Genomic DNA, 20652 nt, shown 5'->3' with positions numbered 1-20652 from the left:
ATAAATCCGTGGCACAAACACTGCATCTGGCCCGCGTCCATCGATTGCTCGGAGACTTAAATATCGCTGCATTTAACACTCGACGCTGAATAAAACGTTTCATGTTAATAGTCTTTCTTATCAATGATTTTGCATTGAATTCTCTGGTTAAGGCTGCTGACAAATCCACACGGCCCCTTGGCTCCCCCTTCCTGTGGATTTGCCAGGCGTCGGCCAATAGCAGGTGAAGACCTCGTCGCTCTCAGCCAGTGAGGGTGGTGAGTGTGCAGGAACCAGCACCAGGGCATGTAGTCGGAAGCGTCCGAGAGTGATGAAAGCTCCCTCTCAAAGCTCCCTCTCAAAGCCCACCTGCTCCGTCCAACCCTCGCAAAGTCCAACCAGGAGCATGCTTTGTGGATCTGCCGTGGTGGCGAGGCGCTTCTCCTGAAAGGTTTTTTTTCCTGGGGTACATATTGCTTGGTTGGGGGCGGGACGATGGATCAGTCTGGAAACACACAGACCCAGCCTCAACACGAACCCATCAGCTTCGGCATCGACCAGATCCTCAGCGGCTCTGACCAGGAGAGCTGCCTGCAGACTGGCGCCAGAGTGTCCGAGGCCGGTTACCTGCCCAATCCGGCCGGCGGCGCCTACCCGACCCTCGCCCCTTCCTACCCGGCCATGGGAGCTACGTACGAGGACAGTCTGTCCGGATCTTACAGTGTTAACCTGAGTATGAACGTCAACGGCTTGGCTTCTGCCGGGGTGATCAGAGTGCCGGCGCACCGGCCCATCCCGCAGGCCGCAATGCCCAACGTACCCAGCATTGGCAGCGTGGCTGGGCTCAGCGGTCTGAACTTTCCTTGGATGGAGAGCAGCAGGCGGTTTGCTAAGGACAGGCTAACAGGTAGGGGAGCGCTTTTGTATTAAACCCGCGACGGAGGTGGGAGGAACGCGGTCCCCAAAACCTGCAAACCAACTCTCCGTTTAGCCTGTAAACTTTACCAGCTGGTATTGCTTGCTCCGAAAAGTATAAGTAACATATTTAGCATCAACGAACAATCGAACCAACGGGGTAAAGTTTGCAAACGCCGTTGATGCCTTGTAAAGTTGGTGGTATTTTACAACTTGTTTGATTTCAATGCCAGTTGTTTAACGATCTTGTCCTTTGCTGTGGATTGATTTTCCATGTGTGGGGACATTGAATATAAAGACGTGGATGTTTAGCAACAGAGTTGGACTCAGCAAAGGAATCGTTTGTTTGAAGAAGTAAATTAAAATTAAAACCTTGTTTTAAGCAGCGAGTCCGGCCTCGCGGCTGATTTCAAGAGGTGATCAGACCTGACACCATGAGAAAAGATGATCGGACTAAATTTACCCCCAGAACGAAGATGACAGCGAAAGAGTAGAGTGGTCTGTTGTACAGGCGGCTTGGGTTAAAAATGAGTTCAAATCAAAACCAATAATAAACATTAAACGATTCTGTTGTAGTCAAAGTTGACAAACATTCAAAACAAACATCCTCTCTCAGAGAGAACAGACTGAGTCTGAACACAGCAAGCCCCGTCCCAGACACCGGGCCCCGTCCAGGAGAGCAGATCCCGTCCAAGAGACAAGGTCCCGCCCTGACACAAGAGACTACAGGTGCTGGTATCTAGAGCAAAAAAACAAACTACTGGAAAAATTCAGCAGGGTTCAAGTAGGGTCGCGACCCGAACCGTCGACCATCCGTCTGTCTCCACAGATGCTGCCTGACCCGCTGAGTTCTTCCAACAGTTTGTTTTCGTTTTGCTCCAGATCCCGCAGGGAGCAGGTCCCAAACCAGAGAGCAAGTCCCAGATCTCGTTAGCTGGTCCCAGTTCAGACAGAGCAGCTCACGGCTCAGAAAGAACAGGCCCAACACAGAAGAGAAAAAAATCTCAGCCGGGAGTGAAGGTCCTGGCCCAGAGAGACCAGAACCAGGGACAGAAAGATCAGATACTCCCCGAAACAGTAAACCCCAGCATCGACGGGGCAGCTCCCACGCCAGGGAGACCAGGCCTCGGTCCAGGGAGAGCACGGCCGGTCCAGAGGGACCAGGTCCGTCCAGGGAGAGCACGGCCCGGCTCAGGAGAACAGGACTCAGCCCAGCGAGACCAAGTCCCGGCTCAGAGAGACCCAGGTTTCATTTTCAGCTCGTTGGTTTATACATTTCCTTTCAGTTCTGGATAATGTTTAACAGGTGCACCGTTAAGGCACTCCGAATATTTTAGGGAGGAGTCTTCACACTATGTCTCTCTTCTGTATCACGCTTTTACAAACCAAACTCCTGAAATCCTCAGCATTCTACGTACTCAGGTGTGGGAGTGGGAAAGGGAAGGATCAGTGACCAGCTCAGGCATTCCTTAAAACCCGGTGGATCACCAGCCCCCGCGGGGAACAGCCTTTCTCTCTCTTTCTCTCTCTCAACAAGTTATATCCGTGGCCTGCAAGTGAAACCGTCACCATAGAGGATAAAAGAAACGTGGGTCAACTTGCGAACATTGTAGTGTCCAGCGAGCAGCGGCCTTGGTAGAGAGACAGAGCGAGAGTCCAAAGCTACTGCACCTTCCACTAGCTCCTCCCCGCCCTGCCGAATATTAAATTAATTCCAAATTTATGCAAGGAAGCTCTAAAATACGGAGTTTTGTTTATATCTTTCATGGGTTCAAATTCCAATGCCACAAGCTTGGATTGGTCAGTTTGGGAAGACTGTGTGTGTGTGTGTGTGTGTGTGTGTGTGTGTGTGTGTGTGTGTGTGTGTGTGGGCCTTTAAATGTCAGATACAACCGGTGTCTGAGTGTGATTCTGTGTGTGTGTGTGTGTGTGTGTGACTGTGTGTATGTGTGTGTGTGTGAGAGAGACTGTGTGTGTGTGTGTGTGACTGTGTGTGTGTGTGAGAGAGAGACTGTGTGTGTGTGTGTGTGTGTGTGTGTGTGTACGCGCGCGCATTTATGTGAGAATAAGTTTAAGGTTGGGGATGGAATACAGAGACCTGATCCCCACAGAGGAAGGAAGTTAGATGCGGATTGATGGAATGACGCCGGTTTGGACAGATCACTCAGACGCCGTGTTCTCTTTCCTTCTGACAGCCGCCTTGACCCCTTTCACAGTGACACGGCGGATCGGTCACCCTTATCAGAACAGGACTCCTCCGAAACGAAAGAAGCCGCGAACCTCCTTCACCCGGATCCAGATCTGTGAGCTGGAGAAGAGGTTCCATCGCCAGAAGTACCTGGCCTCGGCGGAGAGAGCGGCGCTCGCCAAATCCCTCAAAATGACAGACGCCCAAGTCAAAACTTGGTTCCAGAACAGGAGAACTAAATGGAGGTGAGCGAGGGCAGACCGAGTCAAGTGGTAGTCTGCAGTCTCTTGTCTCTCTAAATGGTGGGCAGAGTTGGGGGAAAGAGTGCAGAGGGATAGAGAGTGAAAAAATACAGCAAAACAATCAAAGGGAGAGGCAGGCATTGGAAAAGGGATACAAGTTAGATGTGGATTGGTGATTTAGCAATAAAGACCAACGGGAGAGATTGAGTAAAAGAAAGAGAGGCCTTATTGAGGTTAACGAGATCACAGAGAAGAAATTCATGGTCTTTATGGTGCGGACTCAACCCGGTCAAAGTTGTCAACGTTTCCGTCCGGATCCGGTCTGTAGTCCCACTGGGGGACAGAGTCGACGTCTGGCAGCAGGAATTGAAGACGTCTGGCAGCAGGAATTTAACCCTCGTTGAGAAAGGAGACAGAGGGTCAATAGGTAGAAATAAGACGGACGGGGAAATACAATTATTACAGTTCTACATGTAGCAGGTGATGGAAGAGATCTGGAAGAACACTCGAGTGAATTCAACAGAGTGGGGAGACGGTCGGAAAAGAAATTGACAGATTCAAAACTCAGTGAGAGTGTGACAGTAACAATTTTATCATTGATGAGAGTAAAGCAGTAGAGTTGTTGATAAAAGTGAGTGATCCGATGAGGGAGCGAAATTAACATTTAGCATGTGTCAAGTATCGGGGAGAGAGGGAACAGAAATACATTTAGAGACATGGTGAATGAAAGGGAAAGGGAAATCAGTACTAAAGTAGAGGCGATGCTGGGAGAGTGAAAAATTGTACACTCTAAATCAGGGAGAGGAAAACGGATCGAGTAAAATACACGGGAGTGGCGCTGGCGAAGTTAAAATACAGCAAAATGACACGGAGGAAGAGCAACGGTGAGAGGACGCAGAGCAACGGGGAGAGGATGCAGAGCAACGGGGAGAGGATGCAGAGCGACGGGGAGAGGATGCAGAGTGACGGGGAGAGGATGCAGAGTGACGGGGAGAGGATGCAGAGCAACGGGGAGAGGATGCAGAGCGACGGGGAGAGGATGCAGAGCAACGGGGAGAGGATGCAGAGTGACGGTGAGAGGATGCAGAGCGACGGTGAGAGGATGCAGAGCAACGGGGAGAGGATGCAGAGCGACGGGGAGAGGATGCAGAGCGACGGGGAGAGGATGCAGAGGAACGGGGAGAGGATGCAGAGCAACGGGGAGAGGATGCAGAGCAACGGGGAGAGGATGCAGAGTGACGGGGAGAAGAGGCGAAATAGAATTAGAAGCATTGGGAGTCGGCAGGGTGAGAGCGCCAATATATGGTTTAATATTACTGAAGACAGAGAGACAGGGAGAGCTATTAATACATTTTAAAATAACAATCCAAAGAATTGAATTCTACGGTGCTGTACTCGAATAATCCGTCACAACACAGAGCGGTGTAGCCGAAGTCGGAACTTGGGTTATTGTGAGGCGCTGTTATTGCCCGTCAGGTATGATTTGGATGAATTCGTTTCGTCGAATCGATGTGACATAATACAATTAAACGTGTTTCTGACCAGGCAAGGCATGCTTAATAAAGTTCGTTGGGAAATATAATTCTAAGTTCAACTCTGTGATGTAATGAGGATCTGTTTGAAGTTGATCTGCTAACTGGCGGATCACCATCCGAGCAATCTGAAGCAAAGGGGAGTTTTATACCTGTCCCGTGTGTGGAGGGAAGGAGAAATGTGGGGAAAAGAAGTGATCGACATAGGCTCCCTATTCGGATATTTTCGGGGTGGATTGATATCAAAGAGAACCGCAGATGTGCCTTGGCTTTTTTTTGCAGCGGGTTTTTTATGTGTGTAATTTTCATTTTATTTAATAATTAAATAAGACTTGGCTGTCTGTAAAATCTGGCTTTGTACCGTAGGGCTGTTTTAATTAACTTTCCCACCAGTAATAACACCTCTTTGATGGGGAAACAATTACTTTCCAAGAGCTGGAATAAGAATGAAAAAAAAATAGGCTGAACAATCCTGTAAATGTGTAAACAACAGCCCCGAGAAGGGGAGGGCTGTTACAATTTAAGGGATACATAAATCAGACAAATTATTTAAATTATAACCTCGCCCTCAGCTCTAGTTTAAAGTTATCTTTAAAGTATCTTTAAACTCCATTCAGTTGGTAAAAGTCTGTTCATAATGACCCTCTGACTCCGAAATCTTTTGGCTCTATTTTTGGTGTGAATATGTTATTGATTAAATAATACAATAAAGCAATTCGATCGGATGTTGAAGGCAGTGAATATCAGGACGGGGAAGGTGCTATTACCATCTACGTGTAAAACGACCCTAATTGAGATCCGCATGTTGATTTTTTTTCCAAGGTTTTGTTTATTCAGAAAAAGGAACATACTTAAATATACATGCAGGGATTGACATTAATGGCTCGTTAGTGGGGACTGACCTGTTTACAGCACAGTGTCAAACGTAATAGATTCTGAACAAGATGATAGCATTTGTAATAACACCAGTAAACAGCAGCAACAGTGTTATTGAACAATCTGTTATCAACACTGACTGCGCTACCCGCCGCCACAGTGAACGGTGATAAAAGGATTGTGTTTATTTCTCCGTGTGTCCCACAGTTATAAATCTGAAGGGCATGGGAGACTTCAAGGATGAATGGCAACAAAGTGCACATTTGGATTTTTTCCTCTCTGGCACAGTCGCCTCCGGTGAAGTGAATGATGGAGCCTGTAGTGCAGTGCACTCAATCAGAGCTAAAGATTCCAACCCGCTCCGCCGTGAAAATACCACAAATTGGTTACATCGGCGATTTATGATTAAAAACTAGGCACACCAGCTCTCCGGTGAAATGTGTGGGAGATCGTGTCAGAGTGAGTGGGAGAGAGTGTGCGAGAGAATGTGTTAGAGTGAGTTTTTGTCAGAGTGAATTCGCGCGTGTGTGCGCGCCCGTCAGTGAGTCTATGTGATTTTGTGCCAGAGTATCTCTGTGAGAATCTACATGTTAGAATATGTTTTAGGATGTGAGAGAAAGTCTATGGTTGTGTGTGTGCGCATGAGAGAGAGAGGCTGTTGTGTGTATTAAACTTGTGAGTGAATATTGGAATCAGCATATATGTGAGAGCGAGTCTATTTCTGTGTGAGGGAGAGGGACTCGCTGGGGCGGGGTGGGGGGGGGGGGTTGTAACCGTGTAAATGTGTGAGAGAATGTTTGTTAATGTGGACGTTAGAATGAGTGTGAGAGCGGGGGCGGGTATTTTGCACGAAAGAGTTATAGTGCTCTAGGCTGAGTGTGTGAGAGAATGTCCAGGGAATATGTGGGCTAAATCAAGTGTGTTTTGAGTTTATGAGTTTGTATATTTGTTTGTATGTGTATGAGTGTGTATCTGTGTGCCTCTATGTGTGTGTGTGTGTCTGTGTCTGTGTGCGTGCGTGTCTAGTGTGTGTGCGCGCCCGTTTCAATAGGCTGCAGAGAATCATCAGTATTTTAATGTTGAAGGAATAAACTGTAAACAAAGCGACCTTCGAACAGTTAATAACTGAACCAGTTACATACAGTTCCCTGCAAGTAAATCCTGCTCTTCATGTCATACTGCACACCTTCTGTACTTGTTCTAAGAAAAATTAAGCCTTCCGACCTGTATCATACAGGAGTAAATATTCTCTCAAATATAAGACACTCGCCGACATAAATAGTGTTATTGATAAACCATTATAAACACGTGTATTTGACATACATATTTCTCATATATTTTTAAAAATTCCATAAGCTCTCTTGAACAAACGAGTTTCTCACGTCATTTAAATCACTTTTTAAAAATCCACACCAAATGCAACTGGCAAATATTTCGAGGAGTGATCACTTACTCGGCTTGTTCCCACATCTCCTCCACCTCCCAATTAAATGACGGGCCTGCCCCATCCTGCGGGCGTTTCCCGATTTCGTTCCTGAATCCCACGGTCTCTGTTCTGTAACCGTTCAACAGCATGTTGTCATATTATCGCTGCCTACGAACTTCTGAATCTACAAGAGGGAAATAAAGACTGGGATTTACTTGCAGGGAACAGTATGTAGCTGATTCAGTTATAATCTGTTCGAAGGTCGCTTTGTTTACAGTTTATTCGTTCAGCATCAAAATACTGATGATTCCTCGCAGCCGCTTATACCTTAACCGAAGAGGTTTGTGATACGGTAATAGAAATTGTTTAAACGGATCTATACAGCAAAATGTGGCAGATGCTGGATATCCGAATGAAAAACAGGGAACGCTGGAAACACTCGGCAGGTCGGGCAGCGCCTGGAGAGAGAAAAATAGGCTTAACGTTTCGGGTCGATGACTTGCATCAGAAATAGGAAAAAAATCATCAACCTCAAACGAATAAGTGTTTCCCTCTCTATGGACGCTGCCCGGTCTGTGGAACATCGCCGACATCCGCTGTTTCTGTTGGCGATAAGGCGGATCACGAACAAATGAGTGAGGGGAGCGGAGAGCGGCGGCTCCATCACAACGTCTGCCACTGGCAGCAGCTGGAGACTCCCAGTCAGGGGGTGAGATGGGGAACCAGTGAACCCGTGGCCATGAAAGTCTCTGCGTTATAGTTGGGCCGCGCCCACACGCCAACATCCGTCAACTCCGCCCGGAGTCTGGCTGCAAAAATATCTCCGTCTGTACAGGGAATCGGGACACGTTCATCATAGAACGGCTGGGGTCACCATTGCACTCGCCATTCTGAACTCTGAGCTCTGCGTCAGTCTCCGGCTATTTTCAATCCGTCCTCGACTCTTTAACCCACATTACAAAGCTGCGCTGTGTCAGTTACTCATCGGAGAGCCCACACGACACCCCGTTACTCCTCCTCCCCACCGCCCCAAACACACACACACACACACTCACTTCAGCCCATTACTGATCCACCGTCCTCCCACTCCAATTACTAATCATCCCCTCAACCGCATTACTGACTCACTATCCCCCTTCTCACATAACTGACCCTTGACCCCTCTCCACAACCCAGCCCAGTTACTGATCACAACTGCTCCAGCCCAAGTGCTGACCCTCCAGCTCCCTCCCTCACTCCACCTGATAACTGATCCTCCATCCTCTCCCCAGATCATTGATCATCCCCTTCCCTACTCTACCCCCATTACTGACTTCTCCCTCATTTTCACCCTATTCCACACCCAATGTTCCTGCCCCGAACTGCTCACCATACAATAATAATAATGTTGACCCTCCAGCTCTATAGGTAACTGATCCATACTCTCATTGTTAGTCATGTATCCCCCCCACACCTCCCTCCCCACATCATCCATAATACTTGACTGTCCAACCCACACACACTCCAACCACTCACCCTCCATCTCCTCCCCCATTAATAAAGAATCCCCCACCCAACCTCCCCTTGTCCCACTCTGCTGTAAACACTGACCACTGAATATAATACCATAGGGAAGTCACTGAAGAGCATATCCCCACCACTGTTGAACTACTGGCTATACAGGAGAAAGGTGATGCAGTAGCCATTGGAGATCTGATGGGTAGGGGTTTAGATGGGCAATACTGCCACCACTGCCAGGGGTCATGCACAGGGTGTCCCCTCCCTGCTGCTCCATGGGAAATAACATTGCTGGAAGGGAAGAGAACCATCAGGAGATTTGGGCCATGCAGGAACCTGGGAGAGAAATAAATTGATTTCCTGCTGTCAGAGTTTCAGGAGTTGGGGAGGAGGACCTCAGTGGCAGGAATTTCTGAATTAATCTCAATGGCGTGCACTAATGAGTAGGGGAATGGTTGGATGAAGCAACTTCTTGTTTGGCAGGAGAAATAATGCAAAGGGTGGCAGATTCAGATCCCACAATCATGGTGACTTCCTTTGGAAGACAGGGGACCTGCTCAAGATGATTGGTTTGCACCCGAGCAGAACTGAAAATATCGTCCTCCTTGGAAATGTGATAGATACAGAGAGAGATTATTTACAGTCGTTTGTCAAGAGGATGGAAACCAGGAAGACTGTCTTGGAGAGGAAAAGCAAGGCTCTAAGGTGACAAGGAAGGGCAAATAGCAAATGAACAAGGATTAGTTCAGAAATGGTAGGGTCATACTGGGGAAATGGAAAGCAGTCTAAGATGGGTTTGGGACTCATGCAAATTAGCATAGTGGGGCAAATAAGGTGAGAGTATTCTAAGCAAAGGGCACAGAATTCAGCTGAGATATAGTGGCAATCACTCAAAAAAGGAGAGAACTAAGAACATTAAAGTTCTGGTACCAAATATTATGAGAAGGAAGGGATCTTACAGTCACATCAATAATTATAGCACTGGAGGGAGACAATGTTATTGAAGTCTCAGAGGCAGAGCCCATGGTTACATTTACAGAAACATAGAGGTGTCATTGCATCACTGGCTGCATTCTGTAGATCACTGGTCAGGCAATGGAGGAGTTGCAGTAAAAAAGTGCAAACTACAGAACTTTGATAATATCTGACTTGAATAATCCAGACATAGATTGAGATATCAATAGTGAGGGCAAAAAGGAAGGACAATTCTGAATCCAATTTAAAAAACTTCTTGATCAATGTGTATTCAGTTCAGTCACAGAGGAATAAGGTACTGGATCTGGTTCTGGAGAATGAAGGGGTGGGAGGGGTGGGATTGGAGAATGTTTCAGCGGGTGAGCATTTGCAACATAGTGACCATAAAACCATCAGGTTTAGAATAGCTGTGGGCACAAAGCAAAACATTTAAGTAGAGGAGGCCAGGGAAACAGTCTGGGTGCATTGGAATTAAAATTTAGTTGGCAAATTCAAAGCATGAAACAAAACAACTAAGAATGAAACAATGAAAAGCCTTTAAAGAGGGGATGTATTGAAAACTGGCTGTCTCATAGAAGACAGAGTTGGAATAAATGTGACCTTTTCAGACTGGAGGGATGTAACTAGTGAAGCACCTCAGCAGTTGGTTCTTGGCCCTCAAATGGTTACTAGTTACCTAATGACCCAGAGGAAGGAACAGTATGTTTTGCCAATGATGTGAAAATAGGTGGAAGGACATGTTGTGTTACGGATACTGTTATTCACCAAGTGGGCAAAAGACTGGCAAATGTGGGGAAGTGTAGAGTCATGCACTTTGGTAAGAGAAATCAGAAGGCAGATTATCATCTAAATGGAGAGAGACTGCAAGTGAGTGACATACAGATGGATCTATATGTTTTATTGCATGAATCACAAAAAGTTAGCAGGCAGGTCCAACAAGTAGTTAAGAAGGGAAATAACATTTTGGCCTTCATTGCAAAGGGGTTGGAGTTTAAGAATAGGGAGGTTTTGTTGCAATTGCATAGGGTGTTGGTGAGGTCACACCTGGAATACTGTGCACAGTTTTGGCAATCCAAATGAGATTCACCAGGGTAATTCCTGGGATGAGAAGGTTGTCCCATCAAGACAGAATAAATAGTTTGAGTATGAATTCCTTGGAGTTTAGAAAAGTGAGGGGTGACCTTATTCAGACATATAAAATCCTAAGGGTCTTGATGGGGTAGATGTTGGGATGTTTTCACTGATGGGAGACTAACAAACAAGGGGACATACTGCAAAAAAAAGGGCTGGTCATTTAAAACTGAGGTACTTAGAAATTTCTTCGCTCAGAGGGTGGTGAGTCTCTGGAATTCTCTGCCCTGGAAGGTGGTAGAAGTTGGATCATTAGAAGTATTTACAGTGGAGGTGGATGGATACTTGATAGATTGAGGAATAGAGGGGTGCAGAGAAATGGCACAGAAGTGGAGTTGAGGCCAGCATTGATCAGCCGTGATCATATTGAATGGAGGGGCCTGATGAGCTACTCCTGCTCCTATTTTTCTGTGTTCTTGTGTAACTGGTTTATATACCTTCCCATGGAGTTGGAAAGGAAGGGCACCCAAAGTTAGCCCTCTGCAGATTGCTGAAGAAACAGATGCCAAAATTAGACAAAAAAATCTTGGAGTAATTATAAAGGTCATAAGTACAGTTTAAAAAAAAACAAGCTGAATGTAGAAAGTGGAGAGGAGGTCTAAAATTGGGAATGGGCTGAGGTGAGGTGAGCCTCTGCCAAGAGAATGACAATAGATTATTGTAGTTCGAGGAAGGGATGGGCCAAAAAGATGCCAAGGGAAATGTTCTTGTAGAGGCAGGACTGCGTTTAGGATCTTGTTTGTTCACTAGAGAGGAGATTGTTGCCAATGCAAAGGAGGAGATCCAAGTAGAGGAAACACCAGGTCCAGATGGCTGTGTTCCTGAACTGTGAGTGGGAAGGGTGGGAAATGTGGAGGGTCTGGTCTCAATCTTGCAATCTTCTTTGGATGTGCGGTCAGTGTCAGGGGACAGGATGGTTGCATTTTGTATTCTGATTAAAAACAAGGGGAATAAATGGAGCAACTACCGTCCTAATGTCAGTCATGTGGAAAACCTACGAGGAAAAGTTGGGGCCAACAACTGGCAGTCTGTATGAACTTGTTAAAACGTGTGTTACATATATTGTAGGTCTCTCCTTTTGTGTACACCCTTTAAAATCGTACCATTTAGTTTTTGATGATATAATGGACAGGGTTGATGAAGGATGCAGTTAATGTTATGAATATGGACTTTCAAAAATAATTTGATGAAGAACATACAACAGACTTGAAATTAAAGGGCATGGGATCAAAGGCACATTGGGAGCATCCATAAAACGGCCAACAGGCAGAGAGCAGAGATTATCTTTGTGCAGTGTTTTTAGACAAAAGTAAATAAGTAAATAATGCTGTCCTGGAGGAATTGTTATTGGAACCATATATTTATGGTTCCAATAACAATTCCTCCAGAACAGCATTATTTACGTCTGTGTGTGTGTGTGTGTGTGTTTGTGTGTGTGTGTGTGTTTGTGTGTGTGTGTGTTTGTGTGTGTGTGTGTGTGTGTGTAATATAATGTACCATGTAAATATACTTGGGTATACAAGGCATACTTACAACATTTGCAGATTGTATGAAAAAATGTACTAAATAATGGAGATGATAGCAATAAGCTTCGGGAGAACATAGCCGGTGAAATGGGCAATGGAAAATGTGAAGTAATATATTTAGGCAGGAAATTGAGGAAGAGTATAAACTGGATGGTAGGATTTTATAAGGTGTGCAAGGAAAAGAGACTCACAGATACGTTTCTGGAAATGGAAGGACTTTGAAAATGTTGTTTAAAATTATTCAGGATCCTCGACTTTAGTAAGAGTAACGAGGTGCGAAACAGGGTAATTGTTCTAAACTTTGGTTTGGTGTGAGTTGGAATTCCATGTTCAGTTCTTGGCGTCACACACTTCAGGAAGCATGTGGTGGTCTCAAGGAATAAGATAACGAAACGGTGCTGGTGTGAGAGCCCTCGGTTATGTGGCGAGATTGTTTCCCTTACAGCGGAGGCGATCAAGACGAGGTTTTATAGAAGCGTTCAAAATAATGTGTGGTTTTGATAGAGTCAGGGAACCCCGCTTCCAGTGGCAGAACGCGCAGATTTAAAATGATCGGCAAAAGAAGCCGAGACGACTTAAGGATTTTGTTACACGAGTCTTTGTGATCGGCACTGCACTGCCTAGAAAATCAGATACATTGGTAGCATTTCATAGAGAAATGGCTAAACTTGAAGGAGCAAAATGTCCCAGGGTTGTGGGGCAGAGACGGGGGGAGTGGGAGCACATCTCCGCTCTGTGAACCCTCACCCCAACCCCACCCGCCTCTGACTATCTTTTGCCAGAAGTCAGATCTAAAGTCATCGTCTTTCTACACAAATAACAGCCAACCGGCGGTTTATGGAGAACCTTCCACATCCCAGCGATGTCCCAACATCCTCTACAATGAATGAAGTTGTTTCTGAAGTCTTGCAATTAAGGGAGAAAGTCTCCTAACCCGAGCAGAAATATATCTGCGTATTTTCTGTGTGGTATTTATGATTTAATAAATCCGTATTGATCGAGTGAGGGACTTTCAATAGTGTTGTCAAGGCAGGATTTTCAGTGGCAAGGGAAAAGCAAACCCTGGACTGAGCGAAACTACTGTTAATCGATAGAAATAGAGCAAAGGACGGCTGCGGAACCTTACGGAAAATATACGTTTAATAATACATTTTACACCCTAGAAGTTCACAGCTGTCTGATTATTATGGATCTGTTTTTGGTTGCCAACTATTTCTCTGAACCCGAACAGGATGAAGGGTGAGGATAAACTTCCCGCCGCGGGTTCCGGTTCCACGGGAAGCCTGACAGCAGCCGACACATCGGGAAACTCTTAGTCCAGCGTACGCACTTCCGAAATAATTTACCGAGACCGCATCGGTAATCGGGGCCTCGTTTTCTTTTTGCCCTGATTTTTTTTGGGGGGAGGGGCAAACACTGTCCTCAATTCTGACTCTTACCCCCCATAACTGGAAGCCTGCTAATACAAGGACTCAATATAATAGGAGCAGGAGTTGGCCACTAGACCCCTCAAGCTTACCCTACCATGTAATATGACCATGGCTGATCTATGCCGGCCTCTTCTGTGTCATTTCTCCACTCCCCTCTATTCCTCGATATTTCAAATATCCATTTACCTCCACTTTAAGTACTTCTAATGATCCAACTTCCACCACTCACCGGGGCAGAGAATTCCAGAGATTCACCACCCTCTGCAAAAATAAATTTCTACACACCTCAGTTTTAAATGACTGGCTCTTTATTTTGCAGTTATATCCCCTCGTTAGTGACTCTTCCACGAGTAAAAACGTGCCAACATCATCCCTGTCAAGCCCCCTTAGGATGTTGTATACTTGAATAAGGTCACCCCTCATTTTCCTAAACTCCAAGGAATACAGACCCAAACTGTCCAACCTCTCTTGGTAGGACAACCCTCTCATCCCAGGAGTTACCCCGATGAATCTCCTTTGGACTGCCTCCAATGTTACCCACATCCTTTTTTAGGTAAGGGGACCAAAACTGTGCACAGTATTCCAGGTGTGGCCTCACCCACACCCTGTACAACTGTAAAAAGAAACATCCTTTTTCTTAAACTCCAACCCCTTTGCAATAAAGGTCAACATGCAGTTTGCCTTCTGAACTACTTGTTGAACCTGCCTGCTAGCCTTTAGTCATTCATGCACTGGGACACCTGGATCCTCTGAACTTCACTCACTTGCAGTTTCTCTCCATTCAGATGATGATCTGCCTTCTGATTCCTCTTACTGAAGTGCGTGACCTCACACTTCCCCACATTAAACTCTGTCTATCAGGTCTTCTCCCAGTCAGTCAATCTATCAGTATCCATTGCAGAGTCACAACATGCCCTTCCACCTATTTTCATATCATCAGCAAACTTGGAAACCTTACATTTTGTTCCCTCCTCTGGATCATTAATGTGCATAGAAAACAATTCTGGGCCAAGAACCAACCCCTGGGGTACATTAGTTACATTCCTCCAGTTTGAAAAGAACGCATTTATTCCAACTCTCTGTTTTCTATATGACAGCCAGTTTTCAATTCATACTCACGCATCTTTCAATACTTTGGGCTTTTAATTTGTGCACCAGCCTCTTCTGTGGCACCTTGTTCAATGCCTTTGGAAATCTAAATACACTACATCTACAGGTTCCCCTCTATCAACTGTCCCTGACTTATCTTCCAAGAATTTAAGCAAATTTGTCAAACACGGTTTATCTTTCATAAAACCATGTTGGCTAGGTTTGATTATATTCAGCTTTCCTAAATGACTGGTTATTTCCTCTCTGATTATTGATCCCTGGCGTCTTACCAAAAATAGGTGTTGAACTAACTGGCTCATAGTTCCCCAATTCTGTCTTCCTTTTTTAACAAAGGGGTCACATTAGCTGTTTTACAATCTCCTGGTACCCTCCTGGAGTTTTGAAAGATTTCAACCAATGGATCAACTACCTCTGCAACTGATTTCTTTTAAGCCCTTGGATACAGGTCATCGGGTCCCCGTGATTTGTCTGCCTTTGGTCACATGATATAATACTCTACCCCTTACGATTGGGACTTCTACAAGTTCCTCTCTGTCATTTGAAATTGGCCCATCTGTTATCTGAGGGATACTTGCGGTGTTTTCCATGGTGAAAACTGATGTAAGAATCTGATTTAACATGTCTGCCCTTTCGTTGTTTCCTGTTACTAATTCACCAGCCTTGTTCACTAGAGGTCCCACATCTACCTTAGTCAGCTTCTTCCTATTTATATATTCATAAAAGTTCTTCCTGTTTGTTTGATACTAGACACAAGTGTTATCTCAAAATAATATACTTCCTTGTTGTTAACTTTTTAGTCTTTTGCTGCTGGATCCTTAAAAACTTCCCAGTCCTTTCTATGCCCTACTTTTCAATTTAACATCCTTGAACTCCTTCGCGAATCACAGACTGTGTCATTTTTCATGGAATCCCTCTTTCTAAGTGTTATGGATAAGCTGTTTGAAAATCTGCCACTGTTCATCTACTGACCCATCCCTTAGCATATTACCCGATCCGCCCTACACAGCTGCACCTTCATACCATTATAAGTGCCCTTATTTAAGTTGAAATCAGTAGTGTTCACCCTCAAACTGCATTTGGAATTCTATCATATTGTGTTCATCCCCCCATGCAGGATCTTTAACCACGAGATCTTTTATTAATCCTTCCTTGTTACTCATAACCCGTTCCCGGGCAGGTTCTGGAACATATTGTTCTAAGAAGCTATGAATGACACACTCCACAAATTCTTCTTCTAAGATTCTCTTGCCAGTTTGGATCCCCCAATCAATAGGTAGATTAAAATCTCCCATGATAATTGCAGCTCCGTTCAAACATACCCTGGATATTTCCCAATTTATGCTTCACCCTATCGAGAGGTCACATTTTGGGAGTCTATAGACAACTCCTACCCATGTCTTCTTTCCCCTGCTATTCATGATTTTAGCCAATTCCACATCACTACCCACGGCGTCCATATCACGACAACGCTGCTCTGGTACCCTCCTTGAGTAACAACGCTCCGCCGCCTCCTTTCCCTTTTGGCTTGTTCCTTATCAGAGTGACCCGACACTGATGTCCAACTGTAAACGCGGTTCCAAATTGAACCGGAATCATTAATAAACTTAAATACTCCACAGTGCAGCCATGTTGGGAATGAAGGGGAGAGACTGGTTTACAGATCCATTCGCCACAAAGCACCGAAAAAGCTCGCCCTTTAAGGCTTGGTTCTGAACCCATTAACCTCTGGGTCAGAAGCGAGGGCACCGGCAGCGTCCCTATCACACTCCCAGCCTGGACTGTACTTTCAACATAGTTTGACTCCATAAGATACCAGCCTCCCTCCTGACTCTGTCAAGCCGCTCCAAGCGCTCCACCAAGCAGGTTTATATTGTGGTGTCTTCACACTTTAGTATTCTTTTTGGGAAGGCATTGGCGCTTGTTTTATGAATGTGAATCCGTACGAGGAAGATGTAAATCCTTTACACCACGTCCCTGCGGGCTGGTTTTGTTTTACATCTTTTACCGTTTTTGGAAGACACGGGGATGAATTGAACGCGACATTTTTCTCTGGTTAGGAATTCAGTGAGTTTATACTCCTTGGAAGTTGCTGGGAGACTGCCAGGAGAGCGGGGACATTGGGCTAAATGTTCACCGCGAGGATGAAGAAAGAGTTTAAGATGTACTTTGAAAGTCAATGGCCAAGGGTTGTGCTCCCGGCTGTGGGATTGAGTCAACCATTTTTGTTTAGGGAAAACAGAAACAAATACTTGAATCCAGGGTGGAGAAATTGGGATTGTGCGGAGTTAAAAGGGCGGTGAGGGGTTACTTCAACAAAGACAGGGGTATACTGCATCCAGAGTACTGGTGTTTATAAAATAAAGTTCCTCAAGGTGTGGCCAACTCCGAGTTATTGGAAAGACACAGCGGCCTGTATGTTTAAAGTATAATGCAGTGGTGAGCTGGGCATTACCCGACATATTCCTGCTGTCATTCGCACTTTGGTTCTGCACACGCGGGTCCCGGTTATCCTTTGTCCAAAACCCTCGCCGTTTTACTGCGGGCACAGATAACGCCCACCAGATCCCCGACAAGGGAAAGGAATGGCTTTTTTATTGACCTCATTTATGTAACAAGTAAAACCTGCCAAGCTGCCCGTCCAGTTTTGCTCTGGCAGTATGACATCTACATGGGGGAAAGGAGACTGAGACAGTTTCCCCGAGCCCGAGCCGCTGCCCTGTGCGGGAACCAGTGCGGTGGGGTCGAGTCGCACTCTGACTGAAGCGTAGTCTGACCACACTTGGAGGCAGCAGTCTTCTCCGAGATGTAGGTGCGTTACTCGGAAAGGACGCAAACTGGAATTGTTTTGCAGTAACTGTTGGGTGGCGCCAACAAACGGATGTGAAGGGATTGCGGAGCGACAAAGGGACGGTGGGCTGTGACTCGCTAATTGATCTCGGGGCACGGTCTTCACGCAGGAAGAGAGAGTGGGGCAGATTGAGGCCTGAAGTGCATGGACATCTGGCTGTTCCTGATTCCTTCCCCCTCTCACACTGTTATAGTAACACTTCCGTCTATGAGGGTTGATTTGAACCTGTTTGAGATATTGAAAAGCCCGCTGCTGGGGTCTTTGAAAACACTGCCTTAGGGCCCTTAAACATAGAACAGCACAGCACAGGAACAGCCAGATTAAATTTAACCTCTTCTGCCAAAACATGATCTACGTTTATCCCTCCGTTCCCTACTTAATAATGTGTCCAACAGCCTCTTAAACGTCCCCTGTGCTTCTCCTTCCACAACCTCCCTGACGGCCGGTTCCAGGCACCCACCGCTCTCTGTGTAAAAAACCTGCCCCGCACATCTCCCTTAAACTTTCCCTCTCTCACCTTAAATGCATGTCCTCCAGTACTTGTCAGCTCTACCCCGGGAAAAAGATACCGACTGTCTAGTCTGTCTATGCCTCTCATAACTTTATAAACTTCTGTCAGGTCTCCCCTCTGCCGCTCCAGAGAAAACAACCCGAGTTTGTCCAACCTCTCCTTATAGCACATGCCCGCTAATCCAGGAAGCATCCTGGCGAACCTCTTCTGTACACTTTCCAAGACCTCCATATTCTGCTGGTAACGGGCGGCCAGAACTGCACACAATAAATGTGGAGTGAAGCCGCTAACTGAATAAGGCGGCGAGGAGCGAGAGCTCAGTGGCTGGACCCAGGAAAGGATCCATCCCTTCCCTCGCCTTGACTGGGCCCAAGGTGCTGAGAACTGGCCTCTGATCTAACGGTCCTGTTGTGTCTTTATCCCACTCAGACGGCAGACGGCGGAAGAGAGGGAAGCCGAGAGACAGCAGGCCAACAGATTGATGTTACAGCTCCAACACGACGCCTTCCAGAAGTCCCTCAACGACTCCATCCAGCCCGACCCTCTCTGCCTGCACAACTCGTCACTGTACGCGCTGCAGAACCTGCAGCCCTGGGCCGAGGAGAACAGCAAGATCCCAGTCGTCACGTCTTTAGTGTGAGACTGGGGGAGAGAGGGCTCCACACCGACCAGAATTCTCCAGGGCGTTTAGTTGTGTTTTTTTCTTTCAGTGATGAGTTGGAGGGAGTATATGACCATGGATGAGTGACGGGGGTCGAGGGCTCTCATTGAACGGACTAGGGCACTGGGTACTCCCAGCTGGTGGTCTGAGTCTACGGGCGTATCCAGGAGACGGTAAAAGCCAATCGTTCCGACACGCTCCTTGAACACTGGCGGCCCGGGAACAATAGAGGGCGGCGAATCGCAGTCACCACCCCCCCCCCCACCCCCCGTGCACTAAGAGTTGCTCCAAACCCCACCCATTTGTCACCTGCGCTGAAACCTCCGCGGAATTTTAATAGGTTCGTTTCGTTAATACTTAATTTTTTTTTAAAGAACCCCTCAGAAAACAAAAGCAGAAATTCAAACATTTTTGCTCACTTGATCCACTGGAAGACTAACTTTAGAAATGTTAATGTAACCTCTGCCTCTGTGCGCGATTGGTGGGGATTGGTGTCTACCTGTGATGTGAATGTGTACCAGCTCCCTCACTGGAGGAGCCACCACACCCAATGTCTTGCTCCTGTCCTCAAAGGATCGAACGCTCTCCACACTTTTCATCCCGGTTCCCGGTGCATTCCCTCTCGGGATCCGCAGAACCGCAAAAAAAACTCTCAGACCCTGAAGCGAATTGAGAAGGAATCCTGAACTAGATATCATTGTGAGAATTCAACGGACTTCACTAATGTACCTTAATCCGCGAGCAAAACAGCAGCCGTCCTTCAGTTTATTTATGGCTGAAATGATCGCCTTTCTTTGGACGCCCTCTTGTTCACCGTTCTCCGGCTTCAACCCCACCTGCGGCAGGGGCGCCGTCATCTCCTCACCTTTGTGTAATGAAGCATGCGCCAGAGCATTTTTTAAATGTATGGGTTCATATAACGCCATCGACTATAGGTTTAAGTGACGGTAATATAATGTATATAACAAGCACTGTACACTATTACTTTGTACTTACGAAATATGTAAATAAAAGTCTGTTTTCATTAAAAAATATATTTTGGTCGTTCTGACCCTACGTTACGAAACTTACACCACTGATACACAACTCTGGCTCAATGCGTTTCACTGCTCCGTCCAGCTACCAGCATCGAACCCCCCACCCCCACCCCCCGACCCGTTAATATGCCCCATCTCTCTGAACATGCACAGGAATATTATCCCAACTAACTGCAACGTTCCGCCGATTCATTCCCCTTCCTGAATTGTATTTTTCAAAAAAGATTTACGGCGTCAGGATATCCCAAATGACAATACATACTCTTGGATGCAGAGGCAAATTTTTCACAGCAAGATCCCACAAACAGATCACCTGTTTTTCAGATGTTGGCTGGGGTATAACCATTGACCTCCTCCCTCTGTGAAGGCGCATCGCCAGCCGCCTCACCGGAAAGACTGCCCGCCCAATAACCCAACACCCCACGCCTGGGTTAGCGCCTTCAAACCCCTGGAGAAAACTGTGTGCCCCAGATGTTCTGATGCCGAAGCGAGGACACTAGCGCCTGACCCACGGCTCCCTTCTTCCACCTTACATTTTGCACACAGCTTTACTGATCCCATTCTGGCCAAACCCGAGCGGCAGTTTTGTTGGCACAGCGGGTGCCCGAGGATGTGGCGCCTTCCCAAATAATAAACAGCGAACACATTCCGATCGCAGGTCAGGGCTCTTGTTTTGTGTAACGAACAGTGATGTGTGAAGGTTTGGTGATGATCTCGACGTCCCCGATTACGGTCCCGCCACCACTAATACCCGGCCCCTCTCGATTA

The 20652-nt window shown here is 46.3% G+C and overlaps 1 protein-coding gene across 1 annotated transcript; it reads left to right on the top strand.

Annotated features, from left to right (window-relative positions):
- Window positions 1-474: 474 nt before the first annotated feature.
- Window positions 475-18826, top strand: LOC127569750 (T-cell leukemia homeobox protein 3-like). Its single transcript, XM_052014587.1, has 4 exons — window positions 475-886; window positions 1278-1283; window positions 3090-3327; window positions 18616-18826. The coding sequence occupies exons 1-4, from the start codon at window positions 475-477 to the stop codon at window positions 18824-18826; spliced, it is 867 nt and encodes a 288-aa protein (XP_051870547.1).
- Window positions 18827-20652: the final 1826 nt, after the last annotated feature.

This window comes from Pristis pectinata, chromosome 4 (assembly GCF_009764475.1).
Source record: "Pristis pectinata isolate sPriPec2 chromosome 4, sPriPec2.1.pri, whole genome shotgun sequence".
Lineage (NCBI taxonomy): Eukaryota > Metazoa > Chordata > Chondrichthyes > Rhinopristiformes > Pristidae > Pristis > Pristis pectinata.
Note: the sequence above shows the minus strand (reverse complement) of the source record. Positions and strands in the feature narration are given on the sequence as shown.